Genomic DNA, 17,872 nt, shown 5'->3' with positions numbered 1-17,872 from the left:
CACAAGTCAAAGACTGATCAAGGAGGCCTAGGTGACTCCATTATCCTAGGGGAGCAATGTGAGACTGGGGTCTGCCACATGGAGACTTTGAGGGCATGCATGGTGACATGACTGGGGAGAGATGGTGACAGAAGTCCCCTCACAACATACCAGTTTGTTATGGTATTGAGACGGGGGCCTGATGAGGTTGGGGCTGCCAGCCAAGGAATTTGGTTTCAACTCATTCAGGATCCAGGTGGCAACAGCAGCAGCACAGCTGGGTATGAGGGCTGAGGCAATTGGGCATTGGCATTTGGAAACCTACAGAACGTATGTGGAAGTCAGTGTTAATTTGTTGTATTTTCATTCCAAAGGTGGGAAGAAGGGCTATGCAGACAGTGGTATGGGTCTGTGGGCACAGTATTGTTTATTGGACACATGGGCAGGCATCCAAGTTGCCCAAGGGTTCGCAGCTCGGGCTCAGTGAAGCAGTCCTGAGTTGGCACGGAAAGGGGGGCATGTTATGGGACCAGCTGATGCCTCTGCTGTACATCAGCAGGCACCTGATATAACAGTGGAAAATGCTTGGGGAAAATGGTTTGGGAATTTGCAAAGAGATGGACTTAATGCTCAGAGCTAAGAGGGACTTGAGGCAGATCTTGGAACTTATTCCAGGAGTAAAAATTGTATGGTCAGATACATTGCAATGAATGGTCTGGAGGGGAGCTGTGAAGCCCCTCCCCTCTGCCCCAGATGGACAAGGCTAAGAGAGATGTGAATAGAGAGGAGGCCAAATTCACGGGGGTCATAGGAAGGTCAGTAAGTTTGCATCCTGACTTAGCAAATGGGGCACCAGAGTTATGTTGGGAGGATGGGGTTCACCGTCAGACTTGGATGGAGACACGTTTTTGGCAGACATTAAAGGGGGCATTAGGAGATATCTGGGAACTCTGGGGAGGAGGCAGTCAAGCCAATTGCTTGCACCTCCTTGTGGCTGATGTCCAGCGCAGGTACTCGCTCAGAAATGGATACAGTGCCCAGATAAATGGCTTAGAGAAAGAGTTAAGGTGGTGTTTGTTAAAGAAGCGGAACAGAGGGGTTTGGGGCTTCTATGACTGGCACAGCAGGCAGCCAATCCCTCTTTTCTTGACAGCCCACCTTAATCCTCCTTCAAGAGGGGGATGGCAAGGCCCCAGCAGCAGGTTGGCTGGGGACCAGGATGGAAAAAGCAGAAGCCCCTGAGTAGATATTGAAGTGATCATGGAGTTTACCTGCACTGTACACTTATCTGCGAGGTAGTCTCAGACATCTAATAAAGTTGTGGCCTGATTAAAACACATCCTGTAGTAGTTCTGGTATAGCCGGACAACGAGGCAGTCATAATTATATTTTCATAGGAATATAGTTGTAGGATTACTTTACTCTCTTCCATTATTAGGATTGTTCTAATAGAGGTGCAGAACATATTTATTCTCTCATACCCATTTTTAATTTGATAAGAAATGGGCATTATTTCATCAGTGGTGAAGAATCAGGCAAGGCCTAGTAAGGAGTTCTTTATTAAACATTGTGTGTGACCTCTGATCCAGACTCCTGCTGTCCTGGGGCTATCATCTTCTCCCATGGGTATCCCCCAGGCTTCTGTCATGAGCACCTCATGCGAATGCACAGAACTCAGCTAGAATCCTGACCCAATTGTTACAATAGTATGCCACACTTACCTGTTTTACAAATAATTTTAACAGCTGATTAGCATCCAACCCATCATACCTTCCAGACACTGGAAGTTTCTGGCTAGCCTGGCTAAAGTTATTTATCATGTACACAGGTAGAAACGTGGTCCTTAAGAGAGGTGGCCAGAAGTGGATGGCATGTACTTTGGCCTCATTCTGTAGTCTCAAGAGTCTAAGCAGCCTCCAAAGTCTCTTCCATGCTCCCTTTCTTTGTTGGCATCTAGATCTGCCTGGTGCCTATATTTCCTGTATGTTATCTGGCTTTCTATGAATGCTTCTTGCTCCTTTGCCACCTGTCAACTAGCTTGCAGTCATCTGGTTATCTCATATTGCTTGTTTCTCCTTTATGATCACTTGGTATGACCTGGGTGCTACTGCATAGTACTCCTTTCATCTGCTTTTCCAGTGTCTAACAGATCCACCAGAGGAGCATCTAGTACCCTAGACAGAAAGCCAAAGAACTGATATGGGGTATTTTGCGGTATCAGGTGTATATGATCTGTACTATCTCTGTCTCCGTCACAGTAATTCTATGGTAGCATCATTTCTTTATAAGGCCAGGTTGAGTTGTTCGGGTAATTAATTGGTTAGAATGCTCAGCTTGGATAAGAGAGCTGTACTACTATTGATAAAGACTGCCATTTAATGGTCATTTTTACTGGATGTTTTGGCAGAGTTCAGTAGCGAGTCAGCTTCATTTCTTATCTCTGGAAACAAAGGACAAGAAGTTTGATAGTTTCCCCTTATTTCCTAGGGAGAATTTGGCCCATTGGAAAAGGTGGTGTGTTGCAGAGTGCAGTGGCATAGCCATAGGGGGAGAGCATGCCCAGCACCATGTCCAAGCAGCACCAAGTTAAAGGGAACACTTTGTCCTTCGGTTTTTCGAGGGCGAGACAAGTGCAGTGCATGCTGATTCTACCATGGTTTTAAAACGTCTAAAGCAAAAAACCCCCCACAATTTCCATTTGATAGGTTTTATCTTCAATTTAAAAAGGCATCAAACTCCCTGTAAATGTACCTAACCATTTGTACAAAGCTGTACTGTATGTGGGAGTGGAAATTTCTTCTTAAACCCTTAGGGCAGTCGTATACCAGGAAGGATAATTATCATACTCAGTGGTGTTTCTAGCTGGCAATAGTATTCTTAATTGTTAACCATTCCAGTTCTTTTTTTAAAATCCTGCTATAAAATTTGGCTGAGTGGAGCAATGAATTGCACAGGTTGACTGTAAACAACATGAAGTTCTACAGTATTACCTTGCATTTGTTTTCAGTTAATTGCTTTCGTTTCACCTGGTGACTCCTTGGTTTCATATTATATGAGAGGATAAAAAGAGAAAATGATTAAGAGGTTCATGTGCATGGAAGTTTCTCTAAAATCATATGTAGGCTCTGGGCCACTTTCTAAATACCTAGTTAGAGCCATCTTGGGCTTTTCTGCAGGCTCCATCAGGAAGTATTTGTTTAGTTTTTATAAAGAGTAAGAAAAGACCCTAACAATTCACCAGCTTCTTAACATTATTAATGAAGGGAACTGGATAACTTGAGTTGTGACCTGCAGCAATTCCATCTCTCATGATCCCCATACAGGAAAGCAGGCAAATTAAAACACTATTCTCCTCTTTTAAAATACTAAGGGCAGGTCTACACTATAGCTAAAGTCGATATAACTTATGTCACTCAGGGGCGTGAGAAAGCCCACTCCCACCTCAAGCAACACAAGTTTTGCACTGTCCACCCAGGAGCTATGTTGGCAGGAGACACTCTCCCATCAGCATAGTGCGTCTTCAGCAGACATGCTATGGCAGGGCAGCTGTGCTGATGTAGCATTGTAGTGTAGCCTTGCCCTAAGTATCCTCAGAATTCTCCCTAGTTTTCAGATGTTGGGCGGGGGGGGGAGATGAACTTTACAAAATGTTCCTGAATCATAAAATTAAGGAAAGGTGCTTTCTGAGATAATGCCCGTCAGCAGTTCTCTCCATGTCTTCATTCATCTACTTGAAATTGTAGAAATTCTCTTTAGAAAAGCCCATGCATGTGCAAGGAAAAAAGTAATAAAAATCCCCCATCAGTGTTTGTCATCTGAACGGACAGTTCAACAGGCAAGTTTTATATTTCAAAGAAGATGAAGTATAATCCTTTTTAGAAAAAAGGATGTGGGGATCTCACAAGGTTAAATGATCTGGAAACCTCCTCGCATGAACAAGTTCCCTAGACAGATTTTTTTTTTTATTCTAGTCAGGCTGGAAATACCCAGAGGAAAACCTCAAGCCATTTCGGCTCCTTCGATCTGGCTGGAATCAAAAGCTAACCAATGCAGTTTTATAAAAGTGAAAAATAAAGGCTAGAAAAAATGTATTGAATATTCTGAGCCTTAGAAAAACTTGGTTTGGCTCAAAGTTATGTCAAACCCTTATTTTAGCCAAACTAATTCCCCTGAATTTGAAGATATAGCACAGTAGCATGTAATGTATTATTCTAGTATTCCTAGAAAAAGAACTTTTGACTTTAAATGTAGCTTATCTGCTTTGAGAACACCTGCTGCCCATTGTGTGCATGTCACAATGCATCTGAGTAGCAATAGCTGTGCCATTCTGAAAGATGTTTGGTGCAGACAAGTTGCACATATAGGGAAGCAGACTTATTCTAGATCAATTTATAGAGGTGTTGCAATATGAGTTAAAACAGCACTCATTCTTTTTAAAATATCTTTTCAGGTGTCACAGCTTGACAGCCATGTTGGTGTAAGTCATATTTTCAGTGCACCGTTTTGTAATGCTGGATGGAACCTAATGTATCTGTCTCAATAGTTTTTAAATAGTTCTAAAATCCATAAAGCCTCTAGCTTAGGTACTGTGTAGCCCTCATCACTGTTGTGTATGAGCACTTCCTAGCTTTTAATGTATTTATCCTCATCCCACCCAGTAAGGTGGGGCAGTGTTATTATGCCTATTTTACAAATGGGAGTGAACGGAACCACAGGCGGAGTATGTGACTTTCCCAAGGTCACACAGGAAGTTGGTGGCAGAGCAAAGAATTTAACCTGGATGTCTAGGGTTCTATGCTCACACTCCAACCACTGAATCATCCTTCCTTCTCTTGCATCCCCATCCAATCCTTTCAATTTGATTCAGCTCTGTTCAAATTGACCCTGATGCTCTGCACAAAGCTGTCTAGAGTTGTGGATGTGTGGTATTCAATTTGACATGGTTTCATCTCACTTGTTAGCAGTAAATAACCCATCCTACTCACCATAATCCTTAAGTACAGTGTGGCAAGCAGAAGTACAGGACAATATCAGGAAAAAACTACAGATAAAAAGTCTTTTATCATGTTTTTGCAAAATTATGTGGTCAACTGTGAAAATAGCAATAGTATAAAAACATTTACAGTTAGAAGGAATTGTACTGAAATCAAATCCATATCATTCATTTATTTTACTAGTTTTGCACTTAAGATTATATCGAAAATTTAACTAGATCACAGCTCTGGAACATAAGTCTTAAAAAAACCACATACGTCATTTAAGTAGAAATTGGTCATTACTATGCCGGCCTGTGTCCAGTGACTAGGTTCTTATTGAAACCATTACAGCATGTACAATAAAGAAAGAAAATACTTAAACTTATAAAAGGAAGTTGTAGTCCTCCTAATTAATGACTAATTTGAAAGAATTAAGTTGATTTACTAGTGCAGCAATAAGTTTAGTATAAGCGACAGCAATTTGGGATTAAGTGTTACATTAGGGATCTTTGTCACACAGGTTAAACTTGGTTATCAGCCAAAGATGCTCTTTGGTGGCTCTTCTTTAGGCTTCTCAAAGGCTGTTTCACCTCCTGTCCGATCTTGACTGAATATGGAAGGTGCCGCAGAGCCCTCTTGTTCTTGAAAATGAAGAACAAAAGGAGTCAATCAGTGAAAAAGATTTATGCCAATAATAGCTGTGCTGCTGGAACATGTACTTTTTCTGTGATGAAATACATCACCCCATTCAAATGCATGGAAATTCAGGACCTGTCAAGTGTACTCAGTGGTACAAAATGTATGGGTTTGCAGCACACACAGTTGCATTGCTCAACACTATACAATAGTACTATTGTTCTGAATAATGTTGTAGACTCTCAAAGGCAGTGTAGTCCAATTGCCAAACATCTTGGCCAGTATCTTTAACTTATTCCTCTGTGGAAAGAATCCCTGCAGCTACATTTAAAGCTTTCAAAACAGAGTTTTAAATTCAGAGTATGGGATTTCAAATTTAAACCCCATCTTTCCTCATGACAAACCATGAGCACCAGGTGAGAGATTTCAATAAGAAATTTCTCTTCTTTCTCCCTGTTTATGTCCTGTAGTCCAAGCACAGCTAATATATATATTCCCCTGACATCCCAGGCATCTCCCAACATAGGATCAAATGCTCTAGTCCTGACTCCTTTTTAAACTCAATGCTTATTCAAGGAAGACACACTGACATTAATTAGGGAGTAAGAACGTGGTTTAGCCCATGTTCCAGAAGTCAAATCCATGGCAGGACTTCACAGCCTGTAATGCTCAGTCAGTATAGTCTGGAGGCAGAGGCTCACTTTGCTGCAGAGCCTTTCACCTTATGAGCTCCAGCTAGTGAGAACCTAATAGGTGGAAGAAGAGTGGGAAGCAGACCAATTCCTGCCCTTCCTCTCAGGTGATCCACACAACCAGGGCAAAATATATGAGCATTATCGTGCCTGCATTTCAGCAGAGGGTTCTGCCAGTTTTACATTTATGTGCCTTAATGCATATACTGTACTCCTTGGAAACATGAATAAGCTCCATTTATTATTAGAAAAATTTCTTTTTGCTGTACACGAATGGAGGTTGCCTGAATGAAACTAGTTTGGCTGTTGTTTAGAGAGCTTGCACTTCAGCTGGGATTATCAGTTAAATTCAAGTTTTACTTTGAAGATTGCTTTAGCATTTGTAGTACTGTAAACAGATAAGAGATTTACCGCATTGCTTCATGACTTGGTAGGTTTTGGATTTAATTTGCTGGTTGGTGGAGAGCTTTCCTCTAGCCCCTTTGAGATCTTCTTCCTTCACTGGAGGACGCTTCTTTTTCACGGGGGCTGCCTAAAAATATTGACAGATGGGGAGATGTCAGTATTTCAAGTTACAGAACATATAGGAGACAAAGATGCAACATATAGAACTGTTATCTAACACATACTCTATATTCCATCTATACCTACGCTATATTGTACACACAAATGATCAGCGTCCTTGTACAGCACATACAGATAACAGTAGGCAGCTACATTGCACACAGATGGCAAAGAAGAAAAAAATGTGCTACCAAAACATTCATCTTCCTGAACTAGATGTTGAAAACACTTGCCCTAGTAACCCGAGAACCATTGTTATGTTATAATTATCTTGAGATGACATAACTTTTGAAAGATGGAGTGGAAGTGGTTTATCATCATATCTACCAAACTTTGCCTTGTGCCTAAAGACCAAACTGGTAGTTAAGGAACCTGAGTCTAGGTTTGGAAAGCAAAGAGGAGAAGAAAGAGGAATCTAGATCTCGACTTACAAATATGAAGACATGTCCATTAATCTATTATGCTGAGGGAAAGATGCCCAGGAGTGTCAGCATACCAACTGACAAAGTTGGAATGGTTCAAACCATTGTGGTAAAATTTGACGTAGGCATCAGACTTTTCACTGCAGAGTTAACTCAGGTGATCAGCACCTGGGTCTGAGCACCCAATTTAGTCTAGAACAGGTGTGAGCAGCCATCCTGTAAACTGAGTTAGTGTCGTTACACTGATACTGCACTTACCCAGGTGTGTTGCTAGGACTTCCAGGGTGTCAAGGTTCCTTCCCCACTCTGAACTTTAGGGTACAGATGTGGGGACCTGCATGAACACCTCTAAGCTTAACTACCAGCTTAGATCTGGTTTTGCTGCCACCACTCCCAAATACTAACTCCCTTCCCTGGATAGTCTTGAGAGACTTCTTCACCAAGTTCCTGGTGAACACCGATCCAACCTTGGATCTTAACACAAGGAGAATTTAACCATCCCCCCTCCTTTCCCCCACCAATTCCTAGCGAGTCCAGATCCAATCCCCTTGGATCTTAAAACAAGGAAAAAATCAATCAGGTTCTTAAAAAGAAGGCTTTTAATTAAAGAAAGAATGGAAAATAACTTTACAGGGTAATCAGATTCATAATGCCCAGAGGAACCCCCTCTAGCCTTAGTTTCAAAGTTACAGCAAACAGAGGTAAATCCTCTTAGCAAAAAGGAACATTTACAAGTTGAGAAAACAAAGCTAAGACTAACACGCCTTGCCTGGCTGTTACTTACAAGTTTGAAATATGAGAGACTTGTTCAGAAAGATTTGGAGAGCATGGACTGATGTCCTGTCCCTCTTAGTCCCAAGAGCGAACCACCCCCAAAAACAAAGAGCACAAACAAAAGCCTTCCCCCCACCAAGATTCGAAAGTATCTTGTTCCCTTATTGATCCTTTGGGTCAAGTGTCAGCCAGGTTACCTGAGCTTCTTAACCCTTTACAGGTAAAAGGATTTTGGTGTCTCTGGCCAGGAGGGATTTTATAGTATTGTACACAGGAGGGCTGTTCCCTTCCCTTTATAGTTATGACACAGGGTCATCTCATATGGTTCTTAGCACTGCAGTAAACTGAGCTGCTCTATGATTCTTTCCCAGTAAATTCTGGGAGAACTTTTCTGTCTTTCTGAGCACATGGGGGGGAATTGTGGGAAGATATTGGAAGACTACCAAGCACTCCAGTGATTTAGGCCTGGTCTACATGGGGGGTGGGGGTAATCGATCTAAGTTACACAACTTCAGCTACATGAATAACAGCTGAAGTCAACATACTTAGATCTATTTACCGTGGTGTCTTTACTGTGGAAAGTCGACTGCTGATGCTCCCCCATTGACTCCACCTGCACCTCTCGCTCCGGTGGAGTACCGGAGTTGATGGGAGAGTGCTCAGCGGTCAATTTATCACGTCTTCACTAGACACGATAAATCAACCCCTGCTGGATCGATTGCTCCGGAGGTAAGTGTAGACGTGCCCTTAGACTGCGTCTTCACTGCGAAGTGGGTAGCTTATCAACCCAAGGAAAAGCCTCACTGAGGCTTTGACCTGCAGCCCAAGATGGGGCACCTACTCTGGGTTGAAAGCACCACTAAAACATGGGTCAGAGGATTGTGTGTGTGGAGATTAGGGGCAGCACCAAAGTAAGAGTTTGGGATAACTGCAGTGAAGACATACCCTGAGTCTAAACTTTTTAAGTGTTCATTATCTATTTCTCTAGAATTTGTTTTATGAATCTTTCTACTGACTTGTGAATCAATAATATTTTGGAGAAAATTTCTGGTTGGACTTCATTGATCTAGATTAAATATTTGTCCATAAAATTATTAGTCTTTTGGTAACTAAAAGATCTTTTTTTCCCATCCAATCTCTTCTTTTGCCTGACCAGAGTGTTTGCTTGGTTTGCACTACTAAATTATACAATCAGTGGTATTGGCTACAGGTTCTGAACATATTTAAGTATCTTAATTCATAATCTGGAGTGAATAAATAAATGATGAATAAAATCTCAAGTCCTACAGCAGAAACAGGAGTAACTGAGGGTTACCATTTACCATATTTTTGCAAGTACTGTATGTTGTACAGTTCTGATTTGTCTACCTAGACTTCTTCCAGCCAATGAGCATGATAATAGCTGAATGCATCACCGTCAAAAGAGGAAGTTGTAGGAATGACACAACATTGGTCAGTGTCAGTCGGTCATACACACCATTCCTGAAAGTCTTGCCTTCAGGGTGCTATTTCAAGGATGACAAACATGATGCCACCACTCCCTTCTGGCATGGAGTGCACAGTGGTAACTAACATACAGGCATACAATTCGATTAGTCCAACCCCATCCTCACAAGAGAAGCAACTGAAGAACTAAAAACAATAGCCAAAGTGTTTGATTTAAGAGTAGTTGTGTATTATTTGAGCACCAAAAGCCTAACACACTGTAGCTAGATCCTCTTTCCTTACTTTAACTTTAGTTAGTCATTGCTGTCTGACTACAGAGAACTTATCTTGGTGGAAGGGGGACAATGGATGAATTTCTAGAGATTGGGGACAAAAAAGAGAGACCATGTAATTCAGGGGAATGGATTCTCTTGACCCCAAGCGTGAGAATGATTTCAATAGTCTGTTCCAAGCAGCATCCACCCTCATGACTTTTGGCAGTGGGAAAGTTGGTTGTACTGGAGACTGTTGCATGTTCTCTCTTGGCTACAAACACAGAATGCCTCAGCATAGCTTGCGTTTAATGTCACTGAAATTTACTGTGGGAACCAAAATGTCCTCAAGGCCTCTGGGGAAAGTGTTATATAGCCAGCCAAAGAAAGCAAAAGGCATAAAACCTAAAAAAAAGAAATCCTTTTAACAGCATTTCTCAGCAAGTGGTTAGTGCCATTTATTAACTGATTATTCAAGATATAGGCTAAGTATCTACTATAGGCACAGGTTTTATGTGTATGTCTGTATTGGTATTTGTCATGCAGTGTAAATTATTTATATACCTCACAGCCCCACAACTGGACAATGAAGAGAGTAATACACAGGCCTTTTAGTGTGGGTGCAGGGGAAAACTGGTTTCATGAACAGAGTGAGCATGACACCTGCGGAATTCCTTCTTAAATCTTAAGTGCCAGGCATCAGGATTTCCTAACTTACCATGGCAGAAATCACTAACTCTAAGGCTTTGTCTTTACTGCCAAAAATGGTGTGTGTTGACAGCAGGGTAATGAATGTGCATTAGCTATCCCACTGTAAAACCCTAGTGTAGGAAGGCACCTGTAGTTTTTACCATGTGGCAGTGAAGACAGCCTATGGCCTGGTCTACACTAGGACTTTAATTCGAATTTAGCAGCGTTAATTCGAACTAACCGCTCAACCGTCCACACCAGGAAGCCATTTAATTCGAACTAGAGGGCTCTTTAGTTCGAATTTGGTACTCCACCCCGGCAGGTGGAGTAACGCTAAATTCGACATGGCTAGTTCGAATTAGGCTAGGTGTGGATGGAAATCGAACTTAGTAGCTCCGGGAGCTATCCCACACTGCACCACTCTGTTGACGCTCTGGACAGCAGCCCGAGCTTGGATTCTCTGCCCAGCCACACAGGAAATGACCCGCGAAAATTTGAATTCATTTTCCTGTCTGGGCGGTTTGAATCTGACGTTCTGGTTGCACATCGGGGCGAGCTCCGCAGCACCGGCAGCAATGCAGAGCTCTCCAGCAGAGGAGTTCATGTAATCTCTGAATAGAAAGAGGGACCCGGCATAGACTGACCGGGAACTCTTCAATCTGATCGGTGTGTGGGGCGAGGAGTCTGTGCTTTCGGAGCTGCGCTCCAACGAACGGAATGCAAAGACCTACGAGAAGGTCTCCAAAGCCATGATACAGACAGAGGATACAGCCGTCATGCAACGCAGCGCCGCGTGAAAATCAAGGACCCCAGACAAGGCTACCAAAAAATCAAAGCGGCCAACGGACGCTACGGAGCCTGCCACCACTGCCCCACCAGTGACCATGGACTCTGATGATGGGACAGTGTCGACGGACAGTTCCTCGACGATGTTCACGGACGGGGAAGATGAGGAAGGGTTTGTGGAGGACGAGGCAGGCGATAGCGCTTACAACGCTGGTTTCCCCGACAGCCAGGATCTCTTCATCACCATCACGGAGATCCCCTACCAACCCTCCCCGGCCAGGAACCCGGATCCTGAATCAGGGGTAGGAGCAGTCGGTAAGTGCTTTAACCATGTTAACTTTTATTCTTAATATAACAGGAATCTGAAGTGTGTGAAAAGGAGGTCTCTGTATATATGGTGATAGAACAGAAATCCTCCTGGGAGATCTCCACGAAGCTCTCCTGCCGTTAATCGATAAGCATCAGCAGGAGGTTCCTGGGGAGAGCTGCCTTATTGGGTGCTCCGTGATAGCACACTTTTCCGCGCGAGGCTTTCATGCGGTATTCAGGGAGCACTGCCTCCCAGAGCACGGCTGCATAGGTCCGTGGTTCGTGCTAGATTTCACGCAGCATGCGCTCTCTATCTCCTTCAGTGCCTGTCCTCACGGTGATCTCGCTCGGAGACTCCTGCATCTAAGTAGGGGAAGAAATGTTACGTTACGCCTGGTCCAAAGTATTTTTAATAAATAAACGGACAGACGGCATAGCACAGACTCAGCACGCAGCTGCGTGACGAGCGTAACGGAAAGCCAAAGAATCAAATGGACGCTCATGGAGGGAGGGGGGAACGAGGACGCAAGGTATCCCACAGTTCCTGCTGTCTCCGAAAAGCATTTGCATTCTTGGCTGATCTCCAAATGCTTCTAGGGTCAAACACAGTGTCCGCGGTGGGTCGGGGCATAGCTCGGCAATTTACGCACCCCCCCAACCCCCAGAAGTTAAAGGGAAAACAATCCTCTGTTGACTCTTTTACATGTCACCGTATCTGTACTGAATGCTGCAGATAGACGCGATGGTGCAGCACTCAACACCAACATCCTTGCTCCCCCCACGCTATGGATGGCTGATGGTACAAAACGATGGAAATCCATCCTCATCATCAGCCTATTGGCACATGGGGCAGTGCAAAAGGGCTGGTAACCATGACAACCGTACCAACTTGCTTGGGACCGGTCGGTCAAGGCCGCCTGTTGCTAATTTTTCATGGTAGATGGTGCAGTATGGCTGGTAACCGTCCTCATCATTGCAACAGGGGGCTGAGATCCATCAGCCCCCACCCTTCATTGTAAAGAAAAGATTCAATTGCCCCTGGACTAGCAGAGGGATGAGTGGCTCCCTCCTCCACACCCCTTAATGTCATCTCTGGACTATCATTGCAGCTGGAGGCTTCCTTCCACTCATTTCTCACAAACGACTACCTGTGTCTTATTCATGCATTCTATATTACTTCATCACACAAGTGGGGGGACAATGGTATTGGAACCCAGGAAGGCTGGGGGAAGAACGGAATGAACAGCTGGGGTTGTTTCAGGAGCACACCCTGTGAATAGCGTTCAGCTCAAAATTTATGCAGGATTGGACAGAGAGCAGCTGTGGTCTCTGGTTGTATGATACAGTGGTTCTCTAGTACACTTGCACATAATCTAGGCAGGACTGATTCTATTTTTAGATACCCAAAAAGGAGGGATTGACTCAGGGAGTCATTCCCAAATTTTGCTTTTGCGCCCCTGGCTGATCGACCAGGGGCACTTATGACAGCACCAAATGGCGCAGTGCAAAAGGACAGGTAACCATGACCATCTTATTACTGTCTTCTTACCAGTTCATGGTATGGTAGACGGTGCAGTATGCCTGGTAACCATCGCTGCTGTCATGCAAAAGCATAAGCATGCTGCTGTGTAGCGCTGCTGGTCCGCCTCTGTCAGCGGCATACAGTACACATACGGTGACATACACAAAAGGCAAAATAGGGTCCATTGTTGCCACGCTATGGCGTGTGCCAGGGCATTTCATGGAAAACGTGATCGAAATGATTGTCTGCCCTTGCTTTCCCGGAGGAAGGAATGACTGGCGACATTTACCCAGAATCCACCGCGCAAATGATTTGTGCAACAGCAGGCACAGGGGTCTCAACAAAAAATTCACAGAGACAGCCTAGACTCAGTTAATTGTTCGCAAAAAAGTATCATTGCAAGGAATTAACTAACTGTTTCCCATCTCACAGCTTCCACTGTCTCCAGACCTTCCACAGCATCCCCCTCGCAGAGGCTGGCGAAGATTAGGCGGCGAAAGAAAAAGACAAGGGACACGATTTTCGATGAATGTGTGGGCTGCTACCTAGCCGAGGCGGACCAGCAGAGGCAGTGGAGGGAGAAAGTCTCTCTGTACCAGCGCTCACACAGCGAATGGGAGGAGAGGTGGCGTGAGGAACACAAGCAGGCGAGTCAAGCAATGCTTGTACTACTGAGGGAACAAACGGACACGCTCCGGCGACTTGTGTATGTTCTGCAGGACCGCTGCAGGACAGAGCCCCCGGCAGGATCTCTGCAACCGCCCTCCCCCGCCACAAAGTCACATACCCCCCTCACCCTAAATAACCAGGAGGATACCCGCCCTGGGCCGTGAATACTGTCACTGCACCCCAGCAGAGTGCTCAAGTAACCAAAAGCTCTCATACCCTACGTTTGCATAAGGCCTTCCCTTCCGGACTCAAACAAGTCCCAATCCCAGTCCCATCCCGTAACTGTGTACTTAAGTAATAAAAATACTTTGCTGTTAAGTACTGTTTCCGTCATGTTTCCTCACTGAAGACTGTGTTTGAATGGGGTGCGTGGGGAAGTGCGTTGCTAATTGCATAGGACAGGCACCTTTCGCAGGGTACAGACACGGGGGCCGGATCAGCAGCGGGTAACACACACAGTGCAGTCAGCAGGCACCGTGGTCGGTATGGGAGGTGGTTTCCAGGTTCTGTGTGGGCGGTGGGGATGTGACTTTTTAGCGGGGGAGGGCGGGTACAGATCTTATACAGCAGTCCTTGTCGTGGACCGCTGAGTCACACAGCAGAGGAATCTGTATCCGTCCTCCTCCGCCACAAGGCCACATAGCCCCCCGCACACAGAATCCCAAAAAGGAGGGATGGCAGGCTCTGTTGAAACAAGCAGTCCGGCAATGCGGACCGCTGTAGGAGCAGGAGCCTGTCATTCCTTGAGTTTAGAGGCGGTCTTTACATCAGCGCACACCCTACCCACCGCAGTCTGCGTTCCAGTTTCGACCCTTTAACGAAAAGTCATGAATAAAGAAACCTCTCCTCAGTAACAGTGTGACATGTATTTTATTTTTACACGTGTCTTGGAAGTGGAGGAAACGGGGAGAACGGGGTATTTAACCGAAGAGGAGAGTCAACAGTAACTGGGTAAAGAAACAGGGGCAGGTTCAGCTTCTCTGTAAAGAAACTGAACAGTCACAGGTCTCGCTGCTCGCTGGTATTTAAAGAGTTCCTTGTCGCTGTCCCAGGCGCCTGTATAGGGCTTCATGAGCAAGTGCATTAGCGGGCAGGCTGGGTCACCGAGGATCACTATAGGCAAATGCACATCCACAACAGTTATTTCGTGGTACGGGAAGAAACTACCTTCCAGCAGGCGTCTGAGCAGCCCACAGTTCCTGAGAACACACGCATCAGGAACCTTGCCCGGCCATACGACGTTCATGTTGGCAAAAAGGCCCCTATGGTCCCCCAGTGCTTGTAGAACCATTGAAAAGTAGCCCAATTTCTCAGCAGCTGAATGTGGAAGAGGTGGACGATAAAGTGCGAGGAGGAGAAAACGGCGAGGATCGCAGCGGGCTCCATGCTTGCAGTGCTGTGGCGTCCACGCTGTCACTGACCAGAAAAGTGCATGAACAGATTGCCCGCAGGCGCTTTCAGGGAGGGAGGGAGTGAGGGCGTGATTGACGGTTCAATGACGACAGTTACCCAAAACCACCCTCGACACATTTTTTCCCCCAGCATGCATTGGGGGGAAATCCCAGAATTCAAATGGGCAGCGGGGACTGCGGGAACTGTGGGATAGCTTCCCACAGTGCACCGCTTCGAAAGTCGACGCCGGCCCCGTGAATGTGGACTCAGAAGTTCGAATTAGTGTATTTAGTATGGATACACAAATTCGACTTCATAAGGTCGAATCCACAAATTCGAATTAAGTAGATTCGAAATAGTCCTGTAGTGTAGACAAGGCCTAAGAAAAGAAGTTTCAGGCCTGTTGGCACTCTGGGTATTATTGTGACTGGCAAAGAGTAGAACTATTTTCAATTGCTTGCCAGTCACAAGTGACAGGATCTTAGCCAGAAACTATTCTTAGTAGGCAAAACAATCCAGCCTTGGTTTATCTCCAATTGTCAGTAGCACAAAGTGTTAGTTTACAAGATCTGCAACATTGCCTTCAAGTCTGTTTCACTTGGAATAAAGAGAATAAGCAGAACTGAATTCTTTCTTAATGCTTCTTAGGATTCTTTTCTCTAGCCTTGCAGTATTGCTCCTATAAAGCTTTCTTACCATCTCAGCTCTGTCACAAAACACTGTCCATGAGGAAAACTGTATGCAAGTATACATTCTTTGGGCTCTTTATACATTCAGAGCAATCTTGAAATTGAGCCACTCTTAGACATACTTTAAAATGCATAGAGTCAGAGAATGATTTTAACCTATTGGTTACACGGTACATTTGAAGTTAAGTGAGTACTTTGGGTCTTAAACATCTATTTTATCTTTATGTCTAGAATTTTTAGTCCCTCATACTCATTGCTTTTCTGTATTTTGTTATAATGAAGCCTCATTTTATATAGGGAACAGTACACTTCAAGGAAGTCTCCTCCTCAAGGAGATAGAGCAAGAAACAAAAAGTTAAACCTAATAACTAAAATCCCACATTTACACATTCCATAGCCTTTGGGATTAGTCTAAAAGTAAAACAGGAATCACCTTTACATTTAAATCTATCACCATATCTGCACAATCTAGAGGGGGGAAAAAAATCTTTCCTTTTCAACAAATGTGGTTAAAGCTAAAAAGTATAGTTTACATTCTTGTGTTAATTTGCAGTTGTTCCAGTATAGGAGAAGTTACTTTTTGGTCACTAGCAAAGTCAATGATTTGAGAAAATTTTCATTAACACAAGGTTTAACAAAGCATAAACTGTCAAACTACTCAACCAGAAGAATCATTAAATAGTGCAATATTTGTCAGATGTGGCGCAACACACCAGCCAACTTAATATCGTTCCATACCTGTGACATAGCTGGGGTGCTCATCCAATATTAGTGCTCTTAGAGGCAGTTTTTCCCTTGGATCAGCTCCGAGTGCACTCTGCAGCAGCCTGGTTTTCTCTCGACTTATATAGACCATTAACATGAAGTCATTAGCTGGGTCATTTTCCCAAACCAGATCCCAGAATGATTCAGGTTGACACAGGCTGCTGTTTTGAAAAGTTTATTCTTAGAGATGACTGGGGTTTGTAGAATTTACTGACCTGCCTGGCTGGAGCTGGATGAAGCTCAGAACTGACAAGAGGAGACAGCTGTCGTAGTGAAACTGAGTGGATGGAAGTTCAGTACACTCTACTATAACAAATAGTTCTTCTAGGGGAACCTGCTGGGGCTCTATTTATAACTTTAAAAGGCAATGCTTTGTTAGGGACTCTTCTGACTTTGTGAATGCGTCTGATGGGAAGGCTGACAAACAAATTTGGAGGGGGTTTGATTTCTTACTCTCCCAGTGTTACCATAACATGTGCTATAAAACCTACAATTAGGAGTATGACAATATCCAATGCCAAATAACCTTACTTTTCTGCTTAGGTCTCGGCCCTAATATTTTCTCTTTGTTAGTGTTGCATTTCAAATACTTGATATTATTTGATCATTAGAATTCTTCCAATGCCAAAACTTGATTTCCTTGATGTTCCTTTGCTCTTAAGACCGCTAGTTTTTTAAATTCCTTCTAAAGAGAAAACAATTAGAATCCTCACAAGTCAAGAGAATGGGAAGTTAAGTGTTAAGTAAGAATGATAAATAACAAAGCAGGCTAGGTAACTATTTTTGTACTTTGTCAGCAATCACAAACCTTTTCTTTTAAAAAGATGTCCCTAATTTTTCAGTGAAGAATTTTTATTTATAGGTTATAGCAAAAATCATTTCAAATTGTGTTCTAATTCTGGTTAGTAGAATTGAATTGTATTGTATTTATACTAAAGTTAAATTATATTCAGGATGAAAAAAGGTATTTAACCTCCGTGTTTGGATCAGCTGCGGGTAAGAAACACCCAAAGTATAAAATCTGCAACCGGCAATTTTAAAATGGAAAGTTCAAATCTGCAATGCTACAAAAACATGCTTTTGCTATAAAATAGATATTTACTGGAATACTAATAGCTTTAGTTGAGGACAACTTCATTTTGTGTCTTTTCTCAAGCTTTGTTCATATATTGTTTAGTAAACAACAAGCAGCATAGGCAGTAAAACTAATTATAAAAACATTATACCAACATACTATAATCATCAACATGTGGCAAAGCACCACTTTACCTGCCATTTGTATTCCTTTTCCATATTCTTTGGCTGGGTTT

General features: G+C 43.6%; 1 protein-coding gene across 1 annotated transcript; it reads right to left on the bottom strand.

The window, feature by feature from the left end:
* Positions 1–5,021: 5,021 nt before the first annotated feature.
* Positions 5,022–16,768, bottom strand: MUSTN1 (musculoskeletal, embryonic nuclear protein 1). Its single transcript, XM_045023521.1, has 3 exons — positions 16,536–16,768; positions 6,695–6,815; positions 5,022–5,596 (listed from the first exon to the last, which is right to left on the bottom strand). The coding sequence occupies exons 1-3, from the start codon at positions 16,557–16,559 to the stop codon at positions 5,490–5,492; spliced, it is 252 nt and encodes an 83-aa protein (XP_044879456.1). The 5' UTR covers positions 16,560–16,768; the 3' UTR covers positions 5,022–5,489.
* Positions 16,769–17,872: the final 1,104 nt, after the last annotated feature.

Source organism: Mauremys mutica, chromosome 7, assembly GCF_020497125.1.
Source record: "Mauremys mutica isolate MM-2020 ecotype Southern chromosome 7, ASM2049712v1, whole genome shotgun sequence".
Lineage (NCBI taxonomy): Eukaryota > Metazoa > Chordata > Testudines > Geoemydidae > Mauremys > Mauremys mutica.
Note: the sequence above shows the minus strand (reverse complement) of the source record. Positions and strands in the feature narration are given on the sequence as shown.